General features: G+C 40.1%; 1 protein-coding gene across 1 annotated transcript in view; it reads left to right on the top strand.

Moving 5' to 3' along the window:
- sfswap (splicing factor SWAP) overlaps positions 1-20,899 on the top strand; it is a 55,196-nt gene extending 34,297 nt beyond the window's left edge. The window contains exons 15-19 of the mRNA XM_030435666.1: positions 4,880-5,325; positions 7,082-7,213; positions 7,618-7,755; positions 12,700-12,772; positions 20,139-20,899. Coding sequence (XP_030291526.1) covers positions 4,880-5,325; positions 7,082-7,213; positions 7,618-7,755; positions 12,700-12,772; positions 20,139-20,204 — 855 coding nt within the window. The 3' untranslated portion in view covers positions 20,205-20,899. The remainder of the gene's footprint in view (positions 1-4,879; positions 5,326-7,081; positions 7,214-7,617; positions 7,756-12,699; positions 12,773-20,138) is intronic.
- Positions 20,900-21,232: the final 333 nt, after the last annotated feature.

The following is a 21,232-nucleotide window of genomic DNA, read 5'->3' as shown; positions in this document are numbered from 1 at the left end:
CCATGTTATAAAGTGACTTTCCATTAGAACAGTTGGACAGTACAGATTGGTGTTTATTGCTTGTCTATTGCTAAGTTGATGCTGTATTATGGAGGACCAGGAAATGGGTGGTGCAGTAGTACAGTGTGTTGGAGTTTTGAAGTTGGCTGACTTGGATCTGTTGATGTAACCTCTCCATGTTTCCCATAGCACTCATCATGGTGTTACTGCAAAGGCACTACAATAGCTAGAATCAGCTATCATGGGTGAACAGAATCCACTGAGTAAGCTCTATTGGCCTCGACTCAGAATGATTTTGCAGATTGTGACTTTGCAGGTTTTTGGTACATTTTGGCTCATCATGATGGGGATTCTAGTGTTTAACCCCTGCAGGTTTTCCAGCAGAACACTAAGGTGTAACCCATTCTTGTATTTTGTGGCTCAAAGAAGGTGCTGATTGAAATTGCCTCAAGTGATGTCACTTGAGTCAGCCTTAGTTGGGGTTGAAGACTATGAATTCAAAAATTGAGCATTTTTTGAAAGAAGTTTTCCAGTACAGCTTGAGGCAAGTGGTTCAAGGCTTCATTACCCACTACTAGCCAAACACACCCAAATCTACAATGGGATTGTCAGTGGTACTGTGAGTAATTTAGCCAGCCCTCTTGACACGGCCAGGAAGATTAATGTGTACAATTTAAAAAAAAAAAAATAATAAATAAAAAAAAATAAGAAATGCAATAAAAAATAAATAAAGTAAAAAAAATAGACGATATATCTCAAGTTCTGCTGCATCAATTTTGTCAACAGTGAGTCTGACAGCGTTATAGGAGCTCAAAGCTAAATCCATGGAGCACTCTTTTACATCATTTTAAGTCATGGACATTGCTGGCTTCATTTATGTGTTAAAACAGTTTTTTTCTGTCAGTCAGATTTCAACATTAGTATTTCTCAAGGGTTTATTCAGACATGACAGGCCAGTTACAGGCAGAGCCCCAAAACTCTGGAGAGGGAGCGGTGGCTGGCTGAGAACAGCAGTGAATTGGACAGTAAAGATATGAAGCAGTAAAGCATTTTCTCAGGTCTCTCACAGGCTGCCATCAGCTCTGGATTTGCAGAATGATTTTGCATTTGAAGTCTTAATTAATGACCATTGTGAGCAAGAGGGAGGCTCGCCTGCTCCTCAAAGTCTAACTTCTGAAACATTTTTCCATCAGTTTCCTAATTTCTGCTGCCTTGCTAAATTTATAATATCTATCTGCATAATATGACGAATTAAATCGGGACAAAATTTCTGATTGATCAAGTGCTGAGTTTAAACTGAAATTGTGATTATGATTGTGACCGTATGAGCGTTTTTTTTGTTTGTGAGACTAATCCGACATGAGAAGAATCTCATTATCGATGTCAAACCGTCTCATTCACAGTGCCTCATAGTTAATTAATTTCTTTTTCTTTTTCTTTGACTGTGGGAGATAATTGATACATTCATTACAATGATTGTAATTAGGCCAATATATGTTTGTTTAATCTCTTTGTGCATGGTTTATCTTGTTCTGCTGCAGTTTTTAATGCTAATCTGACAGCATTCAATTCAGATTTGTCGCTTGGTGAAAGTTATTGAGACACAAAACAACACGTAAAATCAACCTTACGTTTCTAGAATGATGTGTATGTCTGTGTATTTTTGACATTACACAAGTATTGGTATTTTTATATTTACATTTACAACCTGTTTAAACTTGAAAAATGGTCTATTTTTTCAAGTTATTTTGTATTTGAGGTAGCTTTGGTATAACAAAAGTCAGCAAGACTTAAACAAGGCTTCTCAATAATCAATACTAGTCCCTCCCTTCGTTTCCGCTCCTCCTCTCCAACTTTTTTTACTCCTTCCTTTCAGTCCTAACTTCCCTATCTTGCCAGAGCAGATGTAAGAGGGCAGGCATTTTCCTTACCTGGTGTTTGGATAAGCTTCCTCTACGTCAGTCCTAATTTTAAACCAAACCTGGCCTCCTATCATTTCATTATATCTCTTTGAGCCCAGACACAAGATAGTGTGCAAACAGAAAGGTGCAATAAATATCCTTCCCCTCTCATCTTCCCTGCCTGTTTTTTTAGGTACTTATTGATTGTCTTCCTCCCTTTGCTGCCATTTACTTCCATTCCCTTCCCTCTCCATTTGTTTCTGTGTCTCCCTCCATTTTTTTTGTGCTCCACCCATGTCTTACAGATTTTAGCAGATGGGTAGGAGGAGGGGTGATTGAATTGACAAGATTCACGCCACACATTCATTTCCTCTCCGTCTTCCATATTCATTACTTATCACTCGGGTGGTCATGTCATTTATGTTATTGCAGGCATATAAATTATGCTATTTGATGTCTCCAAAAACCCTTGTTAGTACCGTGAATGCATATATAAGTAACATGGGTGACCCCAGGAATAATCTAAAACCTAACCTCGGAAAATGAAATCTGACCTGGGAAGATTTAGTGTCCTGTTTAATCCGCCGATGGACTGGAGCTGTCTTTTCAGTGTGAATCCAGTTCCAGGCCAATTTAATATAATCAGACAGAAGCACTTTTGCTCTGTATTGTTCAGCCCACACCATCTAATCAGCTGAGAAAGTTTTTTTTTTTTTTATTTACCTATTTTTTTATTTTGAGCTACTTGGTTATGGTCGCATTCCCCTTTAGTGCACATAAGTTTACTTATATTACCTTCTTCAAAAATAATCTCTTGATGTCCATTGCTGTTGTTGAAGCTTCATCTATTCTTCTCGTTATGAAGAAGAACTCGAGCACAGATGTTTAGATTACAAAAAAATATTTCATTCTGTAAAATGTTTCTGACCAAAATATTTAAACAGGTGACAATAAATATTTACAATTCGCAAATACTGAAGTACAATTAGAACTTTAATGAATAAAAATCATATATGACGGCAAACACTAGCTGCATTTACATGGACGATAATTCCTCATTTGAAAGTCTCTGATTAGAGATTCCATCCATCTCTGTTTACATGGATGTAAAAAAAAGTCATCTGATTAACATCCTTGTTTACATGCCCCAAGCATTTAATCAGAATATAATTTTATTGACATGCCTGCTGTAAAGCATCCATTCTGCTGGAAATATAACATAAAAAGTTTATTTTGTATTGAGACTATTAAGAAAATTCAGTTGATTCATTCTTTTTGTGCCATCTGTCAATTCACTTTTCACATTCATGTTTATTGAGCTAACATTGGCAAATGGTGCAGCATGAGCTGTCAAGATTAAACTTAACAGTAATGCTGCTGTTAAGGAGCCTTAAGCCCTATTCGCACGGGACTAGTATAACCTGAGGACCTCAAGTGATTTAGAAATTTCCCCACCACGTCTGTGTTTCTTGCGGCGCATTCGCAGGGGTTAAGCGAAGTCTGTGTTTTAACTCGAATTTACTGACTTATCCCCTGGATCGATCGCACCGGAACCCTCGTTGGAGCAGCACAACTGTTGGATATGGATATTTTGATTTTTATATGTTAAAAGATAGAAAAATGTTCCTTACCGCATGCTGCCATGCATGTAATCCATCTAATCATCTTTCGAGATTTCGCTCTTTTGATGAGCCTTCTGAATTTGCACCCAAAATGCTGTCAAAACTTTTCTTTATAATTGCCAACGCAGCCTCCATAATTCTCAACCGGGGAACAGGCAGAAAAAAGGCGTGGAAAACATAAAAACCTTAAGAAAAAACAAAAAACAACCCCAAATCACAGAAATGCCGATTCGCACAGGACTAATATTATCACATGTCCTCTGTGTTTTAAAGAAATATGGTAAGTAATTTGCAGTGGAAATTTTTACTTCACAAATGGCGGACATGGCAGATTCGCACGGGATTAAGATCCCAGACGACCTCCGCATTTATTACAAATTACTGGAGATCCCCAAGTTATACTAGTCCCGTGCGAATATTATTTTAGACGAATTATGATCAAACCCCACATCCACACCAAAGTCATGTTTCATTGCGCTCCCATTAGTCTGGGTCTGAACCACTTTTGCCGTTTTGACTTTTAGCATGGTAACGTTAGTAGGCTGCCTTCAAACTTCTCCAGCAGTTATTGATTTGGTCAGTTGTTTGGCCTTCCAGCCATCGAGGTATTCAACAAGTAAGTTGTGTTGGCCACAGGCCAGTTCTGTTTTGCTCCCACCATGTTTTGCTTCCTGGAAGTATGTCACACTCATGTGGGGTGGGAATGCACGGAAAGTATTAATGTACTCCAACCAAAGAGAATCGATTTGAATAAGCGTTTACATGGTTAATAGTTTCCTATTGAATTGGAATATGAAAGGTTGACACCCACCCTCTTAATCTGATTGAAAATCAAGAGAGATCGGAGCAATCCATTCCAGTTGAGGTGTTTTACATGAGGCGTTTTTATTCAGATTGGGTGTTTATTCTGATTATTAGTGGAATATTAGGGTCCATCTAAACACAGTTACTGTTAGATTTTCTACAAGAGAACTGAGAAAAAGTATTTCCAGGATGTCCAGGAAGCTATTTTAATTCTTCCATTACCATTCAATTTGTATTTCTCTATAACATTGTCAAGGGTGGACACCGGGGTATTGCATGAATAAATCTTTAATCTCTATACACAGCCAACCTTGTAAGTGGACAGACCCTATATTGATTGTCCTCAGATGTACAGAGATATCAAGCATTTGAGGATTCATGTTATGTCCCAAATGTCAAAAGGGGCACTGAGAGTTCCATTTAATCAATACAATGGTTGTTTTCTTTGTATATCTAAATCAATTAAAAAGTGAAGGTCCAGCATTTAAACGTGCCAATAGAATTTTTTCACTAATATTTATTTTTCTGTCTCCTTTCTGCCTTTGTGTCTAGATGCAAGAAGCCCTGTCCATTTTGTCTGATGCTGCACCCCCTCATCACTCCCATGCACTACCTGCATATCCTCAGGAACAAAGACCTGCCATAGAGATCCAAGTAGCCCATCGCAGCAGGGAGGCCCCATCCTCCTCATCCTCCCACGCGACATCCAGAGGAGCAGCCAGAGACCGAGACAGTGATAGAGACAGGGAGAGAGAGAGGGATAGAGAGAGAGATCGAGACAGAGATAGAGACAGAGAGAGAGACAGAGAAAAAGAGAGAGATAGAGATAGAGACAGAGAAAAAGAGAGAGATCGAGACAGGGAGAGAGACAGGAACAAAGGGAGGGACAAAGACAAAAAGAAGAAGAAACATAAGAAGAGGTCAAGATCCAGATCGAGGTCAAAGACGAAGAGCAAACACTCCCTTCCCAGTGCCTACAGGAGAGCCCGCAGGTCCCGGTAAGACGCCTGCAAAGCAGTGTACTCAATCCAAACTGTCAGTGGTTGGCTGGGAGATTCTGTCCATCTGTCCAGAGATTCAATTTAAGTTGTGTTTTGATTACAAAAATGATAACCCTAACCCTTAACTTTTTATTTACATATTTGTTCTCAGTCTATGACTTTGTAATCTTAACTTTTCCAATGCAATTAGAGAAATTACTATATTTTTCTCACAATGATCAGTGCAGTTTTCCAAATCATATCTTTATTGGCGTTTACTGCTGGTTGCAACAGGTGCTGCACCTCAGAGGAAGCACTTCTACTGTTTAGTTTTTAAGGTGTCTTGCTTTCCATGGAACCCAATTTTTCAAGATCTGAACTGAACTGTCTGCTGTGAACAGAATCCACTTATTTTTGAATGGACCAAAGACCCAACAGCAGTCCAAATTCTTAGTAATGTCTTGTTTAAATTATAATAATAAAACATTATAATGATGTTAAAGTGAAACAAAACTAATTTATCTTCCAAAAGACTTTTCTGGATAATCATTTAAGTTTTATTTCCAAGCAGATTTTTATAATACAAAGAATTTGACTCATTGTCTTGGTGCATAACAATAAACATAGTATAACAAATATTAAAAAAGGAAAAGTACTGCAAGACTTGACACAATAGCCATTGTGTTTCAAAATAAAATTCCAATATTTTTTTATGTTAATCATCATGACCATGGCTTGAATATCTCCACAAAAATATAAACATTAGCAAGTAGAAGTAAACCTGCGATTGGTATAGCTGCTGTTAAAGGTATGAGACATTTAATTTGACAGACTGATAACATAATGATTAATCACCCTCTGTTTAATATTCCACTTCAGCTGAACCTTTAGTGCACTGCACACTGCAACCGTATGAATACAAATGTTCATAGAAGAAAATCTCTCCCTACGTCTCTGTTCTTTCTCCTCCGACTGCTTTTGAAAGAGGAAGAAATAAAAGGTGAATTAATAAAACAAATTCACACAGTTGTTAAGGGTTGAGATGAAGTGATGAAAGGTAGACCGGGCTGCTTTGTTTCTGCCATTCATCCATCAAGCTAAAGTGACCAATATTGACCAGGCAGCTGTGTTTTGCCACCCGAGCACAGGCTGACATTAACTCAGCTGGCCTGTCCTTTCTGTCTTTGATTTTAGAAAATTGGTCTAATGTGCTCCTCTAACCTTGGCAATTTAATATCAGTAAATGACACGCATGCTGTGCATACTAGCCAGTGGGGGACAATGAATGCAGTCCTGCCCTTTTCTAGAAAGAAATCTGAAAAATGAATCTCATATCTCCTATAAATATTTAATTCTTTTCAGGCCAGTTTAGAGAAAAAAACATTATTTACATATTGAGTCCACATGATGTAATCTTTATTGAAGTAATTCACTGAATTATGGTATGTTTTTGTCCTGCGGCTCAGTTGCACAGTATTTGCATTAGTCTTTAACTGCCTTGATGTAAATTTGTGCTACATTTATGTCTTAAGATAGTCTAATTCAATCAGTACAAACCATGATTGGCTATTCTTGTTTTTAAATTCCCCATCATGTTTGCCCATTTCATTTCTTTCTCTTGCACATTACCTCTGTCACTGTCTTACCACTCTCGTTTCGCCCCCTCTCTGCCTGTTCTTCATTTCAAATGCATCAATTCATCTGCTGAGCTCCATCTTCTCTAATTTAATGGCTTCCCCCATCTTACTCCTTCTTTGTTGTCCTCTCTGGCCAGATCCCGCTCGCACTCCCCGGGGAGAAAGGACAGGAGGGGCCTCTCGTCAGAGAGGAGACGTGAGGACAGAGAGCGTGAGCGCTATCATCCAAGCAGCAGCTCCAGTCTGCCCAGGGGGCATTCGAGATCGAGGTAAACCTAACAGCAGGTGTCAGTGGTCTGTGGTGTGAGGCTGAGTCACGGGTCTCCACATTTACACGTGTCAAGGCAGAGATGGGCACCAACACTGCCACAGTGAGGTGGCCGGTCTTAAATGTTAGATCTTTCTCATTAGTTTGTCACAATTTGGAACCTTCATTTGGTAAACTGACAACTCTGAGTGTCTATCTACTATTCGTTAAGCAGCATTTTAGATGTGTCTTAATCCCCAAATAACCACTGACAGAAACTCCAAAGGACAGCTTGTACTTGAATGAATTTCAAGTAGGGCTTTTCTGAATACACAAGCGCTCTGATATATTGTGTATTCTCTGGTGTTACCGCCTGAATCTGAAATGTTTAAGCTCCTGCACTTCCCTTTCGCTTGTGTCTTCCAGATCCCCTCCTGAAAAAAGGAGCTCCTTGTCATCCTCAGGACAGATGCAGCGTGTGGGTTCCTCTCTTTCCCCGTATTCATCACCCAGACGAGTTTTGTCCCCATCAGCGAGCCCAGCCTCCAGCCTGGCCCACTCCAGGTAACCCTCTGCAAACCTGTCAGTCAACCAGCTAAGCATTTAGATTGCTTTGCCAGCTGTAACTAAAAGCTTTATCACTAAAGAAACCAAAGGCTAAAGCTGACAACTGAGAAGATTTATACAATATTAACTCCTTTTCCTTTTAAACGTCTCTTATTTATACAGATGGATTGTTGCCTCCAGGCCTGTGAAGCTTCTCTCATGAAACCAACAGAGTTTCACCTAAACAGACACATTTAGTAGCTGAGTACTTCAGAAATTGGCTATTATAACAAGCCATCAAAACTGTGCATGTACACTCTGTCAAAGGCCAAAGTGAAGATGTTTTTTTCCTCTTTGAACACCACAAACATCCTTTGCTTAAGACATGGTTATTGGCTTGAGGGTGATACTATCATAGTCTAGGGAACACGCCTGTCTTTTGGAGTATGTTTGGACTTTTGTTTTTCTTACCTTTTTATTAACATTTTTCACATTATCCTCATTGTACAAACAGTGGACCAAAAAGAGAGAGACAGTCAGTAAATCGAGGCAAGTTTGCCTATGTTAAAGTGAGAAGTTACTCAGGGTACAATGTTGAGATATGAGAAATCTGAGCTAAATAAACGTGCCACTCTTCTCCTCGCTTTTCACCCAGCTCTTTTTGAATTCGTATGGAGGAAGTCATCTGCTCTAAAAGATGCAAGTGTTTAACAATATTGACAAAGACGACAGCAGTAGTGCAGTTTCTGAAGTCAGCACTCTTGATTGGATTTGGGGAAATTTACACTCCATCCAAGTTTGTTAGCTGGGATACCATTACAGTCATCAAACACATTAGTCCGCATCCTTCAAAGCCTTATGGTGAAACAGTGTTTGGAAATATGAACACCCTTTTAAAGGATTTTTGTTTTTAAAAGAGTCAGCCAGAACAATTAGGAGTGCCAAAAAGGCAGAGACGGCCTTTTAAATCACATCATGGAGCTAACACTAGCTTAATTAGCTAGGTAACTATAGCTAAAAAAATCTATACAGCCAGAATAGGACACCCACTATGGTCTTCCTCTGTCTGTTGCCATTGTTTCAGATTATGGAGGAGAAGAATTTCGAGTGGTCTGTCACATTATCTGCAGTAACTAAGGGGAATGGAGCTTAGCAACCAGGCAACTAATGGAGGTGCTGTACATCTTAATGCAGTGCTTTCCTGTCCAGAAGACTGTCTCAGAATGAGCATCAATTTATGCTGTCTGGTCATTTGTATCCATATGTAGTGTGCCATCATTATAAACTAATGCTAGCTTTGTGAATATGAAGCTCCAGTGGGTAAAACAAAGCCGTGGCGTTATCTGTTGTGTCCGAGGAATTCAAAATCCAGTATGGACATAACAGACGAAGCCGTAAATCTTCAGCGCTGGAAGCCAACATCTTTCAGCTTCAGGGTCTTAAGGGGTTTGTTGCAATGAACACAATCTCTTCTTGGGGTTGTTGGTCTGCTGTTTAAAATATTTGCAACAAAAAACAATGACAATGCTGCATACATTAACTTGCGAATGCCTGAGGCCAAAATGTAGGCCACACCAGTCAGCCTTCCCAAAGGTAGTGTTCGAACACTGTACCACAGGAGCTGAAGTAGAGTAGTCATTTTCGGAACCACCGCATCGTGGATAAAACCAAAGCATTAAACCTATCTGAAAAGCTAATTAGTGGGATGTTCAGAGAGCAGAGGAATTGATTCGGGGGGGGGGGTGCTGGGTGCTGAAGCAGAGCTGGCCCTCAGTGCAGCAGATAACCTAAGAAAGCTGCACAGTTTACAAGAGGCTCTGCAGGTAGTTGGTGGAGACAAGCATAGAAATGCTGCCCTTCACGTTGCATTGGGTCACATCACTGAAAGCAAATGTCAGTGTTAATTTATGCAGCTCTCAAATCATCCCACATATTGAAGCAATTAACTTCTTCAGAGCAGGAAGGTCAGGTCTTTGATTGGAAATTCATACCAGTAAAAACCATTTGTACTGTAGGTGCCTGACTATCACTGATATGTTATGCACTGGTTGAAGGGGCATCAGCCAACTTGAAGAAACAAAACCAACAAAAACAAACGATGACGGAAAGTCCTATATTGATTTACGTTATTTATTCTGCATTGCCAGCATCTTTCTAGAAGTTCCAAAATCCTAAGTCTGTCATCATGGGAGCAGGCAAAATGAACAGGCACAAAATGGTTACATTGGATGTGTGGAAATACTATGGTTTTGAAACAAGAACAACCCAGAGATGAGGTTGGCCACATGTGTCTACCACACAAACCATCACCTCCAGTTGTTAATGCCTTCTCTGTGACTACCATCTGTTCGCAAAACAGCTGGGGGGTTTTTTTTTACACAAAAAAGATTTAGTGAACCAAAAAAAAAATAAAGATTTGTTCCATTATGTTCTAGTGCCATTTTTAGGTTTTTAGGTTTAGCTCAAGGAATTGCTCATGTCTAGCCAATGCCTTATTGTCAAAGCAAGTATAAAAATAAAAACACACAATGGATTCATTTCTCAGAACATTCATAGAAAACAAGATAAATTAATTTCCTCATTTAATCCATATGGCTCAATTGTGTTCAGTGTATAAATCCATAAGCTTCTCGGCGTAACAGTGTGTTTACAATGTCCCGTCCCACTGGGGGATGCGGGAAATCTTTTTAATACCCCAGAATTTCAGAGTAGAGGCAGATTCATGATTTGCATTCACATAATGAGGTGCCACCGTGTACTCAAGATTCTTGGTGTGAATACCAGTCTTATGTTCTGCAATCCTCCATTTTAGAGCTCGTTTAGCTTGGCAGACATACACAGCGGAGGTTTGAATCTCTGTATGCACTGGACCTGGCAGGGCTGACTGTCGCACAGTATAGCCATCAGCAAATGTTACCTGCTACACCTTAATGAAACCTTTTACTAAAACCCTGTGCTTCAGATTTTATCATGCAATAGTTTTTGTAAAGAACTTTTAAAGTGACATGGAAATAGAAACTCTTTAGGGCTTTCAGTGACTTTATCATAGTTTTCATACTTTTGTCTTTCATTATTTGTAAGAAGAAATTGATTCTTGAGGATCATGAATAAGAGCACACATGTTAAAAAAAAAAGTTAAAAAATAAAACATGTTTATTACAAGTCAATAATGTGCTGATCGGCGGTGTAATTGCCATATTCCACTTCCCTCTTCCAAAGCATCCAAGCTGTTAGATCCAATCTATGCAGCTGGCCAATCAATAGCAATTCATTTTCAAATTTCCATTAGTCCGGCTATGTATTTAGCAATGAGTGAACAAAAGTTGAGTCTTCGATTTGTGGAGCTCAGCGTAACTTTAAATTACACTGGGTTTATTCTACAGAAACGTTTTTGAATGATGACATACCGTGTAAACATTTTCTGTTTGTACGAGAGACAAATAGAAAGGGTTCTCTTTGCACAAGGGCTTTGCTAATAACAACACTACAATTTCATGCTTTTAAAAACATGTATGTCCCCTGTGTTTTAGCCCTTTGTTAAGACGTGGATGCTTTTATTTCTTTCGTTCTTTTCCTTTTGTCTGTCAGATGTAGTGAATTGGTGTGTCTTTCCAGGACCACAGTCTTTCTGTTATCAAATGTTCTGCTTAGCCTGCGTAGGTGGCCCACCAACAAACTGTGTATGAATCCAGCTGGTTTCTGTCAGTTTACTCTCTACTATGGATAGAACTAGGGCTGCAACTATTACTGTGTATTGTATTGGCAATTACGGCGCCGATTATTTTCAACATTGCTTTGTTCTTCAGTCTATAAAACGTCTTTGTTAAAAAATGGTTATCACAATTTCCCAGAGCCCAAGGTTGCATCTTTAATTTGCTTCTTTCTTTCTTTATTTATTTACTATCATAAATGACAAAGCAGCAAATCCTTACATATAAAGGTGCAATATGTCAGAATTTATTTTATAAAAAATTGAAAAACAATTGTACATTAACAGAATAATTGTGTTATTAACAGAATGAGACGAAATAACAGATTTGACATAACGTCGAAGACATTTGTTTATTCTGTTGCACAAGTAGACCTGTCTATTGAAGTAAGCATTTAACCCAGATGTACCTGAGCCAGGTTTTACCTCAAGAGATGATCAGCTGATAGTAAATAACACAGACAATCCCCTGGTACTTCAAGCTTCCAGTCCGTGCAGAGTCAACTCATACTTATTATCATAGTAAACATTGGAAAGTCGGCTAATTCTTTTGGTTTGTACCTTTTTAAGAAGCTGGAATCCAGCAAATGTTTGACATTTTGGCTTAGAAATGACTAAAACAATTTATCAGTTAATAGTTAGCAGTTGAATTTATTTTCTATTAATCGACAAATCCTAACAGCATTGGATGGAAACACAGCAGTATAACATAATAATCCCAAATTGTGGATGTAAAGACATGTAACACCTATATCTAACAGACACAGACACACATTTCAAATTGTCCCACTTTTCCAGTGGACCGAAGCTCTGCAACGTCATCAGCAGTCTGTTCTGCATTTCCCTGTCACCTGTTGTGTTCAGTCAACCTGATGCGCTTGAATTCGTCTATTTTGAAAATCCCTTGATAAATTATGAAGTGTTGACGTTGGAGAGATTAAAAGCTTTGGACAGAGCCATGAGGTTCAGTTGGAGGCCTGCAACAATGACGCCTTGCTGTTTGTCTGCGTGCGTACATACTTGGCTGCGCTCTACATTGTTGATGTGGTGGTTAGTTTCTACAGGTAACATCACATTCCTCTCTTACCTCTCTTTTCTATTTCCTCTCCTCTCCCTTCCACAGCTCTCGATGCCTGTCCAACTTTGAACATTTCAGAAGATATCATGAATATTGTATAGCTTCTCCTGTTAACATGATTGGCTTTCTTCTCTTTGTTTCCCTCTCTCTCTCTCTCCATCTCTTCTCTCTACAGGGGCGGTTCTCTGGAGAAAGACAAGGCAGTGTCTTCATCCATAGTATCCTCTGTTCAGTCCAAAATAACTCAGGTATTGTTCTTTGCTTTTATCCCAAAATATGTCCTCTGCTGAACTGTACAGTGTACCGAATGCAAGTACAGAGTGTTCTTTGTTTCCATCATGCAAAGAGGAAGGACGGGAAGTGCTGGTTATTTTCACTGACAGAGGGCCTCGTTTTTGACCTGGGCCGTCTCAGGGAAATGTTCCTTAAATTCATTTGTTATTCTGTCGACATATTGTTAAGATTGATGGAAGACCTCTGCAAAGTCTCACTGAGGCTTAGCATAAAATCAGTTGATGGTATTTTTCTTGCCGTAGGTTCTGGGTTTTGTATAAATCAGCAATAGAGCTGCAACCATCAATCGATCCACCGATTTACAGAAAGTTGATCGCCAACTATTTTGGTCGGCAATTTTTCTAGCATAAATAAAAATGAGAAAAAATGCTCGTTCCAGCGTCTTGAATGTAAGGATTTCTTTGGGCTTTTGAACAATTCTTTTTTCTTTTCTTTTTTTTATTTGCATATTATTGACCAAAGTAAATTGTACTGATTTGGTTCACATCATCACTCTTATACAATATTTTTAACACAGACAGACACAGTTCACAACTAGCTGGTCAACATTGTGGACTCTTTAGCAGCTAGAAAGCCAGATATATTTCAGTAGTCGGTAGGGACCAAAAACAGAGCTAAAAGGGAGCCAGTATTATACTTGCATCTGATACAAGATATGATGATGGCAGTGGGAATGAGTAAATGTTGGCCAACATGATGGTGGTGGTATGTCGGTGTCAAAGTAGTGTCAGCTAGACCCAAGGTGTCCTCTGTTATTGTAGGTTCAACAGAAGTGTGTGTTGATGTTTTTTAACTGGGTGAAAGCCACTGTCATCAAGGGCTCACAGAAGCCAGAGCCTCCTATTGAGTGTTAAGGACGGAATGCACACATCCCTCGATAAAATTACAGCAATCACACACTACTCTCTGCATGCAGCCACTTTCACACAGAGTGACAAGGCTTTGTGTTTGTACTTGCTACTTCCGTGTCCCGCTGGATCGCACTTGGATTGAACATTAATTCAGTGGAACACTTGCATGATAAGATCCCTGACACATTTAGACTGTAAGTGAGATGGCACACACACTGCAGCTGTCCTTCAATCTCCCTACACATGAGGGCAATGACAGCTTGAATTTCTTCAACTTACCACACTGAAGGCCCTCCCGGTCATTTCGTGCATGGCCAAGACATTGCATTATAAACATCATTTTCTGTGGCTGTTAAAGGATAAGTTCACCCATATATGAAAAGTCAGTTTTCATCTACTCAACCCCATGCCGAAAAAAAGTCAGGTGAAGTTTCATAGTCTTTCTGGAGCTTCACGACAAAACATTCTCCTACACAACTGAGGTAGCTGGGGACTTGTTTTAGAACATAAAAAGTGACGAGATCTCAAATTTACTTGAAAAGACATTACACTCCTGTCGAGGGAGTACACCTGCTTCAGACAGGGTTTTCAAGCCAGTGTGGGATCTCCAGAGATTTGGATCATGCGGGCCATCTGTATGGAGCCATTTTGTGTTTTTTAGTTGTTTTCTTTTGTGTGTTTTCTCAGCTACTTAAGTTGTTTAGGAGAATGCTGCAACCCTGTTTTGCTGTGAGCCTCCAGAAATGTTTTGTAGACTACAAAATCTTGATCTGACTTTCTACTGCCATCAGTATTATGGAGAATTTTCATTTTTGGGTGAACTTATCCTTTAATATGCTACAATAACAGCCTCCTCTCTTCTTGAAAGGCTTTCCGCAAAGAATTTGGAAGCCCTTTTCACATGGATTTGAGCCTGTTAAACCACAAGAGCATCGGCGATGTCCAGGTGATGAGGCCTGGCCTGTGATAAGGAGTCCAAAATTTATCTTCAATTTGTTGGACGGAGTTGAAGTCAGGGCTCTTGGCAAGCCGGTCAAGTCCTTCAACACCAAGCAATAGTAAAATAATTAGTTCATAGACCTCACGTCAGCATGGGACAGCGTCATGCCGAAACGGAAAAAAGCACTTTTGGCTCCATAGTGTACGGTAAAGGAAGGGCTGGGTGTAGTTGCACCGATTCACACAAACATTCACCAATGCCTCACAGCCACAGGGAGCAATTTAGGGTTCAGCTTCTTGCCCGAGAACACTTCAGATTACGATCCGCTCTACTTCATGAGCCACAGTTTCTGACATAAAGTCTAGCTAAGTGATTGGCTGTGTATTATTTCAGGATGGAACACTGTGCTCCTCATTTGAATGTTAAAGCTCACATAAAAGGCAGACTGGGGTCTTGAATAAGTGGGGAGCACATTACTCACAATGTAACCTCTTTCACATCTTGCCAATAAATCCTGACCTGATATACATTCTCCCTGCGCCTCTTCCCCATTTAAAATTATAATGCTTAATTTATGGCCGCTGTCACGCTGCTTTCAGAAATGCACCTCAATCAAATGCATCCACACGCACCGGCTTTGGAAGAAAAATGTGTTGCGCGGTTGTTGAAAAAAAGCTATAAGCAGGATAGATGGCAGGAAGGAGAGGAGAGTGTACAAACTACTAGATTTGTTTAATAGAAGTTGGGTTGTTATTTGTCTTGGTGTCAGCTCATAGGTCGTTTGTGTCACTGCACTCTGGAGCGTTGTTAAATGAGCAAAAGGGCTCCAAAGTGCCATCAATACTAATGTGAGCTGCAACCTGTGTTCCCTTTCTATCAGTTATCAGGGAACAAAGCCACAAACGCCTCTCGCTTCAATTCACCTTTTCTTACATTCTTTTTATTGAGCTTGCCTCCCTCCTCAACTACTTAAATGCAATATTGTGAGATACTGTTTATTTACTTAAAGGGGCACTACATAGCTTTGGAGAAGAAATTTATATTTACAATATAGATAAGGTAAAAATATAAACTCAGAAATATTTATTTTTCTATAACTGAATTATGAAGGTCCTAGAACACTGTTTGAAGCTTGAAAGCCGGCGGGGTCCGCCACATATTAACAAAGTAAAACAGTACTACATGGTGTTGTTCTTTAGAGTCAGTGTGTTTATTTACTTTGTTTAGGCATAAACACGTCATTCAATGAAGATCTTCCCCTGCCGATTAAAATGTCTTCCCCAGAACCACATAGTGCAGCTTTAAGTTTGATTGCTGGGGAAACAATTCCTCTGGACAAAACATCAAATGCAATTACCTCAATTTGTTCAAAAGCCTGAATCAACCAAGATGAGAGCCACATTTCTGAAAGCATCTCACGCCTTAAATTTTACGCGCTCCTCTGCACTTTCAGCCTCAATCACCATGATTGATTAATAATCCTCAGATGTCAGTGATTTAATATCTGCTTGTCACTGCGTGGCGTGACGTGACGCAATATTTGGATGCAGTAAGTCTCACACAACCAGTGTACAACTGAATGTATATAACAAGTCGAGTGGGTCCTAGTGTGGAGGTTTTGACATTTAATATGAAATGTGGCCTCAGTAATGTCTTGTAAATAAAATGTTTAGCACCCAAAGTATAAAACATGTGCCGTCGAAAACGGTTATGTCCACAAGGAACCCAGTGTTGCACCGAATGTAGAGAGGCTGAGGTGCAGGACAGAATGCAAGAAGCGTCGGGACTCGTGCTAATGGAGGCCAATAGAGTGTGAATGGAGAGGCAACACAAGCTTTTCTGTGAGCGTTTCTACAACTTGCACGGAATTTGTATTCTTTCATCTGGCCGTGGGCCACTGTGTGTGTGTGTGTGTGTGTGTGAGTGACAGAGAGTATGTGTCCGGTGTTTACTCAACAGATGCACCCGCAGAACAGAAACCACACATTTCATGTCTCCTCTTGCTCCTCTCTCATCAACAGTGGCATCGTGTTTCTTCCTCTTTCTCTCTTGTGTCACACAAACAAACGCCGTTCTCCTCCTGCCTTCATCTCGACATACCAACATAAAGATGGCTAATGAAAACACGCTGTTCTCCGCCGTTGCACCATGCACAGATTCACAACCACTAACTACTTATACCCCATCTGTGATGTTTTACAAACACATCTTGAATAATTCAGCACATCCTCATCTGCCTAATGGTCTCTTCTTCCCTGAGGGTGCCTGGTTGCTATTCGCCTCATCTCGTCTCTCGTTTCCCTCCCGTTTGTCGTCGTTCCTCTGTCTTCTGTCCCCTCTTCTTCTCTGCTAAACATTTGTTGTGGTGTGCTCTGTGTGATAGATGCGTTGTGCACTTTCAAGAGCGGCTTTTAGACTTTTTGTTTGGTCTTTTTTTGAACACTGTAGCATTTATTTTTCCATTTTATCTTGTTCATTTTGGCGCTGTATCAGCGAATGTGCTTCTTTTTGAAAGTCTGGATAACGCAAAGACTTGGCCCAATTTAACTTCAAGACATGATGGCAAATAAACAGAAAAGCTGAGGAGAACTTATCCCAGGCAAGTGTGTGACTGTGCCTGTGTGAAACGCAGAGAAAACTCGAGATGTTGCGTGATGGCCTCAACAGTGAATCATAGCTTTATTGTGTCAACTTGCAGCGTGGCTATGTTTGAAATTCAAGGTCTAGGACAGCTTCTTCTATCAGAGATACAGGTCAAATAAGAAAGCCATCCTCAGAAACGGGGTAAGGAGGAGACCTGATTTTTTTACCTTAAGATAACAGCTTCAACATCATGTCGATGGTACAGTGAATGGTGTCTCTGTCTCAACCACTGCCTTCCATCACTTGTTTCCGTACTGTGTAGCTTCAGTGAGAGGGTAGGGTCACAGCATAACATACATGTTTACTTCAAGATCATAACATTGTTATGACGCCATGAGTTTTATTTGCAGTTAGCACCTACATTATGTCTGACAAATTCTTACAGATCTGGGTTTTTGATTTATGACAGTGGTGCTGCACTCCGAAACTGTGGGGGGGCGCCAAATCGCGCAAAAATGCCAATTTCTACATGATGTTGCTCTAAGTGCATCTAAACTCACTAACGGAGATAAAATGAGTGTAACTGTAATGCTGGATTACGTACTGCATCATTCCAGGGGAATTCCTGCGGTCGGTAGGCAATTTGTATCCAGTGCAGAAATGGCAGACCCCGCCATTAAAACTTAAAAAATATATATATAAAATTGTAAAAACAAGCATTTCGTATTTAAGTGGCATCATTGCAGATTTAAAAGTGCAAAGGTTGCAAAAGACCTGACACCGCAAAGAAGAATCTGCTGGATTGTGTGTCGCCCGTTTCCATAGGCGCTACACATCCAGCTCTGAGTAAGTTAGGTTTGTTCACTTCTAAGACAGCATCAGTAATTCAGGTGTCCTGTTGAATTAATGACATAATAAGACATCACTCCAATTAAAAGGACCACCGCGGGTTAAATGTACCTCATCGGATTGGAGTACACCTCTGCAGAGTCCTGATAACAGATCAGCGCAGAGGATGTTGTTTCTTAGTCAGGCTGAGCAGTCAGCAGAGGGTTTGGATTACTGAACTGTTTTCAAACTGAATCTTCTATTTATGTAAATCCTATCAGGAATATTTAGGTTAACATCCTATGAATTGATTATGAGTATCGTTTGTTTTAAGTAAGCCTTTTTCAGTTTGATGTAACCATAGTTGTCTGTCCCATGTGACAAGACACTTGCAGCCGACAAGAAATCGGCAGCAGTTTGAGCGACTCTTCCCTCGGTTGGTAATCATTTGGAGCATTGTTTGTTTGTCACATTCTCTAAACACTTCCTTGTGTGTGTTTGTGTACATTCGGATCCACCAGGGTTTAGAGGGAACCAGCCTTTTGAGCGATGTGATGTGACAGCTCCTTCCCTCTGTGATTACAGCTGTTAATTTGTCTCATCTGTCAGAAAAGCTCAAGGGTGGATATTTGTCCATGCATGTCTGAATCGCTCTTGGGAGACAAATTAACACTTCCTGTTCAGAATTGCGAGCGTTTGCTGCCTGGTCAGCAAGATTTCCATATTTACTTGAATAGGGAACAAATGGAATTTAGATTTTTATTTTTTTTTTTCCTGCAGGTCTCTACTTCCAGCAATCAGTTTTATATTTATCTGTATTCCCTGTACCCATTTACTTCAACTGCAACTCAGCGGATATTAAAATGTTCTCTTATCATTGACCTACTTACATATTCCAGTTAATGTTGGCCTTTTAGCACGTCAGCTGCTGAAATTAAGAATGAACCTGTACCTGTATATGTGTCAGATGCTTACAGATGCTTTAAGGACTTCCTGATGGCTCGAGGGCAGGAAGTGCACTTCAAAACAAGCCTAAATATAAGACAGTGTATGAACTTTCATCGTGAGGTGGTGGTTGTGATATAACGAGAGAAATATTTGGGTCTCCCTTAGAGCCCGCACACTCATTTGTCGGCTAATGAGCTCAAAGTATCATAAAGCAGCATCATGATGAACTGGGGAGTTGATTCCCAGTGGGAATAGCATTGCTAACAGCTTTTTCACATTACAAGGAGTAATTTAGACGGCAGTTTATGATTATATACACCATTGATTATTCTGCTGATTATTTTCACAATTTTGATGACTTGTTGGGTCTGTAAAATGTCAAAATTACAATGACAAAAAACGCTGCTCATCACGATTTCCCCAAAACCCAAAGTGACGTCTTCAAATTGCTTCTTTGGGCAAAAAAACAGCAGTCTGAAACCCAAAAGCTTCTCATTTACTGCCATACATGAAAGAAAGAAAATGAAAGAAATGCAGCAAAACCTTACAGTGGAATGTTTGACTTTTGGCTTCAAAGATGGCTGCACCATTTAATTGATTACCAAAGTAGTTTGGGTTGACCTTTTCTTTCTTTTCGATCAGCTAATTGATTAATCCAGCTATCGTAGCTCTAGAGGCGTTTAAATCAACAATAATAATAATAATAATAATAATAATAATGGACTGTTTCTTAATTACAGAGATGTGAATCCAAAATGATGATTTGCTTGCTGTTTTACCCTCAGTACTTTAAATGTACAACACTCCCCCATCCTCAGCTCAGTTGTTGACTCTAGATCAATTGGATTTCGTTCAAAGCGGTTCTTTATTGTCGTTGGAGCGGGATCAATGGATGGATATAAGCTGAACCAATGCAGAGATGGAGGAAATTTATTGGCAATAACTTGATAATTAGTTGATGCTGGCTTTGGAGCCAACACACACAGTCTGACGTTAATATCCCCCAGGCTCTCAGCATGCATGCATTCGCTACCACACTGCATTCAGTCAGCGTTGATATTCCCCAGACTCTTCAGTCAATTCTCGGTTATCTACCGACTCATACAATATGTTTCGAGATGTCGTACGTTACACTCATCTCTCGGTTCTCTTTTTGTCTTCCATTTTCAGGATCTGATGGCCAAAGTGCGAGCCATGCTTGCCACCTCCAAGACCTTCCAACCTCCAAATTCTTAAGCGGGGCGTGGCGTCCTCACCAGCCACGACCACCTCGGTGAACCAACGGACGGCACTCTCCGATTTCCTGGAGATTTAATTGGCCTGGATCTGTTTCATCTCCCCGTGTTTATCCGTGATTTATTTTCTTTCATCTCGACTTGGGGCGTCGGCAGATTCGGTTTGGCTGCAGTGTGTCTTCTGCAGCATTGTTAAGAGGTGACGCGAAGGCAGTCATTGAGCTGAAATGTGTGGTTTCACACCGGACCTGAGAAAAAGAGCTCATCAGCCGGGAGACGGTGTCAGCAGTTGGCATCTTTCGGGTGCAAGAGAATCAAATGTGGAAATATTCCATGTGTTATTTTTGCATCCCGTTTTGAAACACTCATTTCACTCCCACGTTCTTTTTGCAGCATTACCTAAAGCTGGTGCAGGTCTGTATTCTCTCCTTCTATGAAGGGTTGTGTTGATTTGATCATTTCAATTCTGTCCTCCCTCAGCCACTATTCTCTGCTGTCGTTCTCCCTCTCATGTCCTCCCCCAACTGTCCTTTGTCTCAAGCGCCTCACTCTTTCTGTTTGAGAAGCCGTTTTAATTTTCTTCTCTGTCCTTCAGCTCTAGTGTGTGGCCTTCTCTTTCTGTTCCTGGTTTGTACTGTAATTATTAAATACAGAACAACTTTGTAATCCAAACTGTCAATAAAATTTCAATTATGATTTGCTTGTGGCCTTCACTCATTTTTTTTTTAACGTTTGTTTTTTTGTGTGTGATAAAACACAAGTTGTAAAATAAATTCAAACCATTAAGGGGCGGTTTTCTGGATCACAAACTCTATTATGACGCACCAGAGTCCAAATCTCAGATTCAGATTCAGATTCCCCTGCCAGTCTTCCTCTTCACTGTCCTTCATTTGGCATATAAAGGTGGAAGAAATTATGTTTACTGCTCCCAAACCAAGTTAAGTGCTTAAGCAGCATTGCTGATGAACCCGATACGCATAACTTTTGATTGGCTGATATCCCTCCCAAGTGTCTTGTTCTGCTGAGATG

Source organism: Sparus aurata, chromosome 12 (genome assembly GCF_900880675.1).
Source record: "Sparus aurata chromosome 12, fSpaAur1.1, whole genome shotgun sequence".
Classification (NCBI taxonomy): Eukaryota; Metazoa; Chordata; class Actinopteri; order Spariformes; family Sparidae; genus Sparus; species Sparus aurata.
Note: the sequence above shows the minus strand (reverse complement) of the source record. Positions and strands in the feature narration are given on the sequence as shown.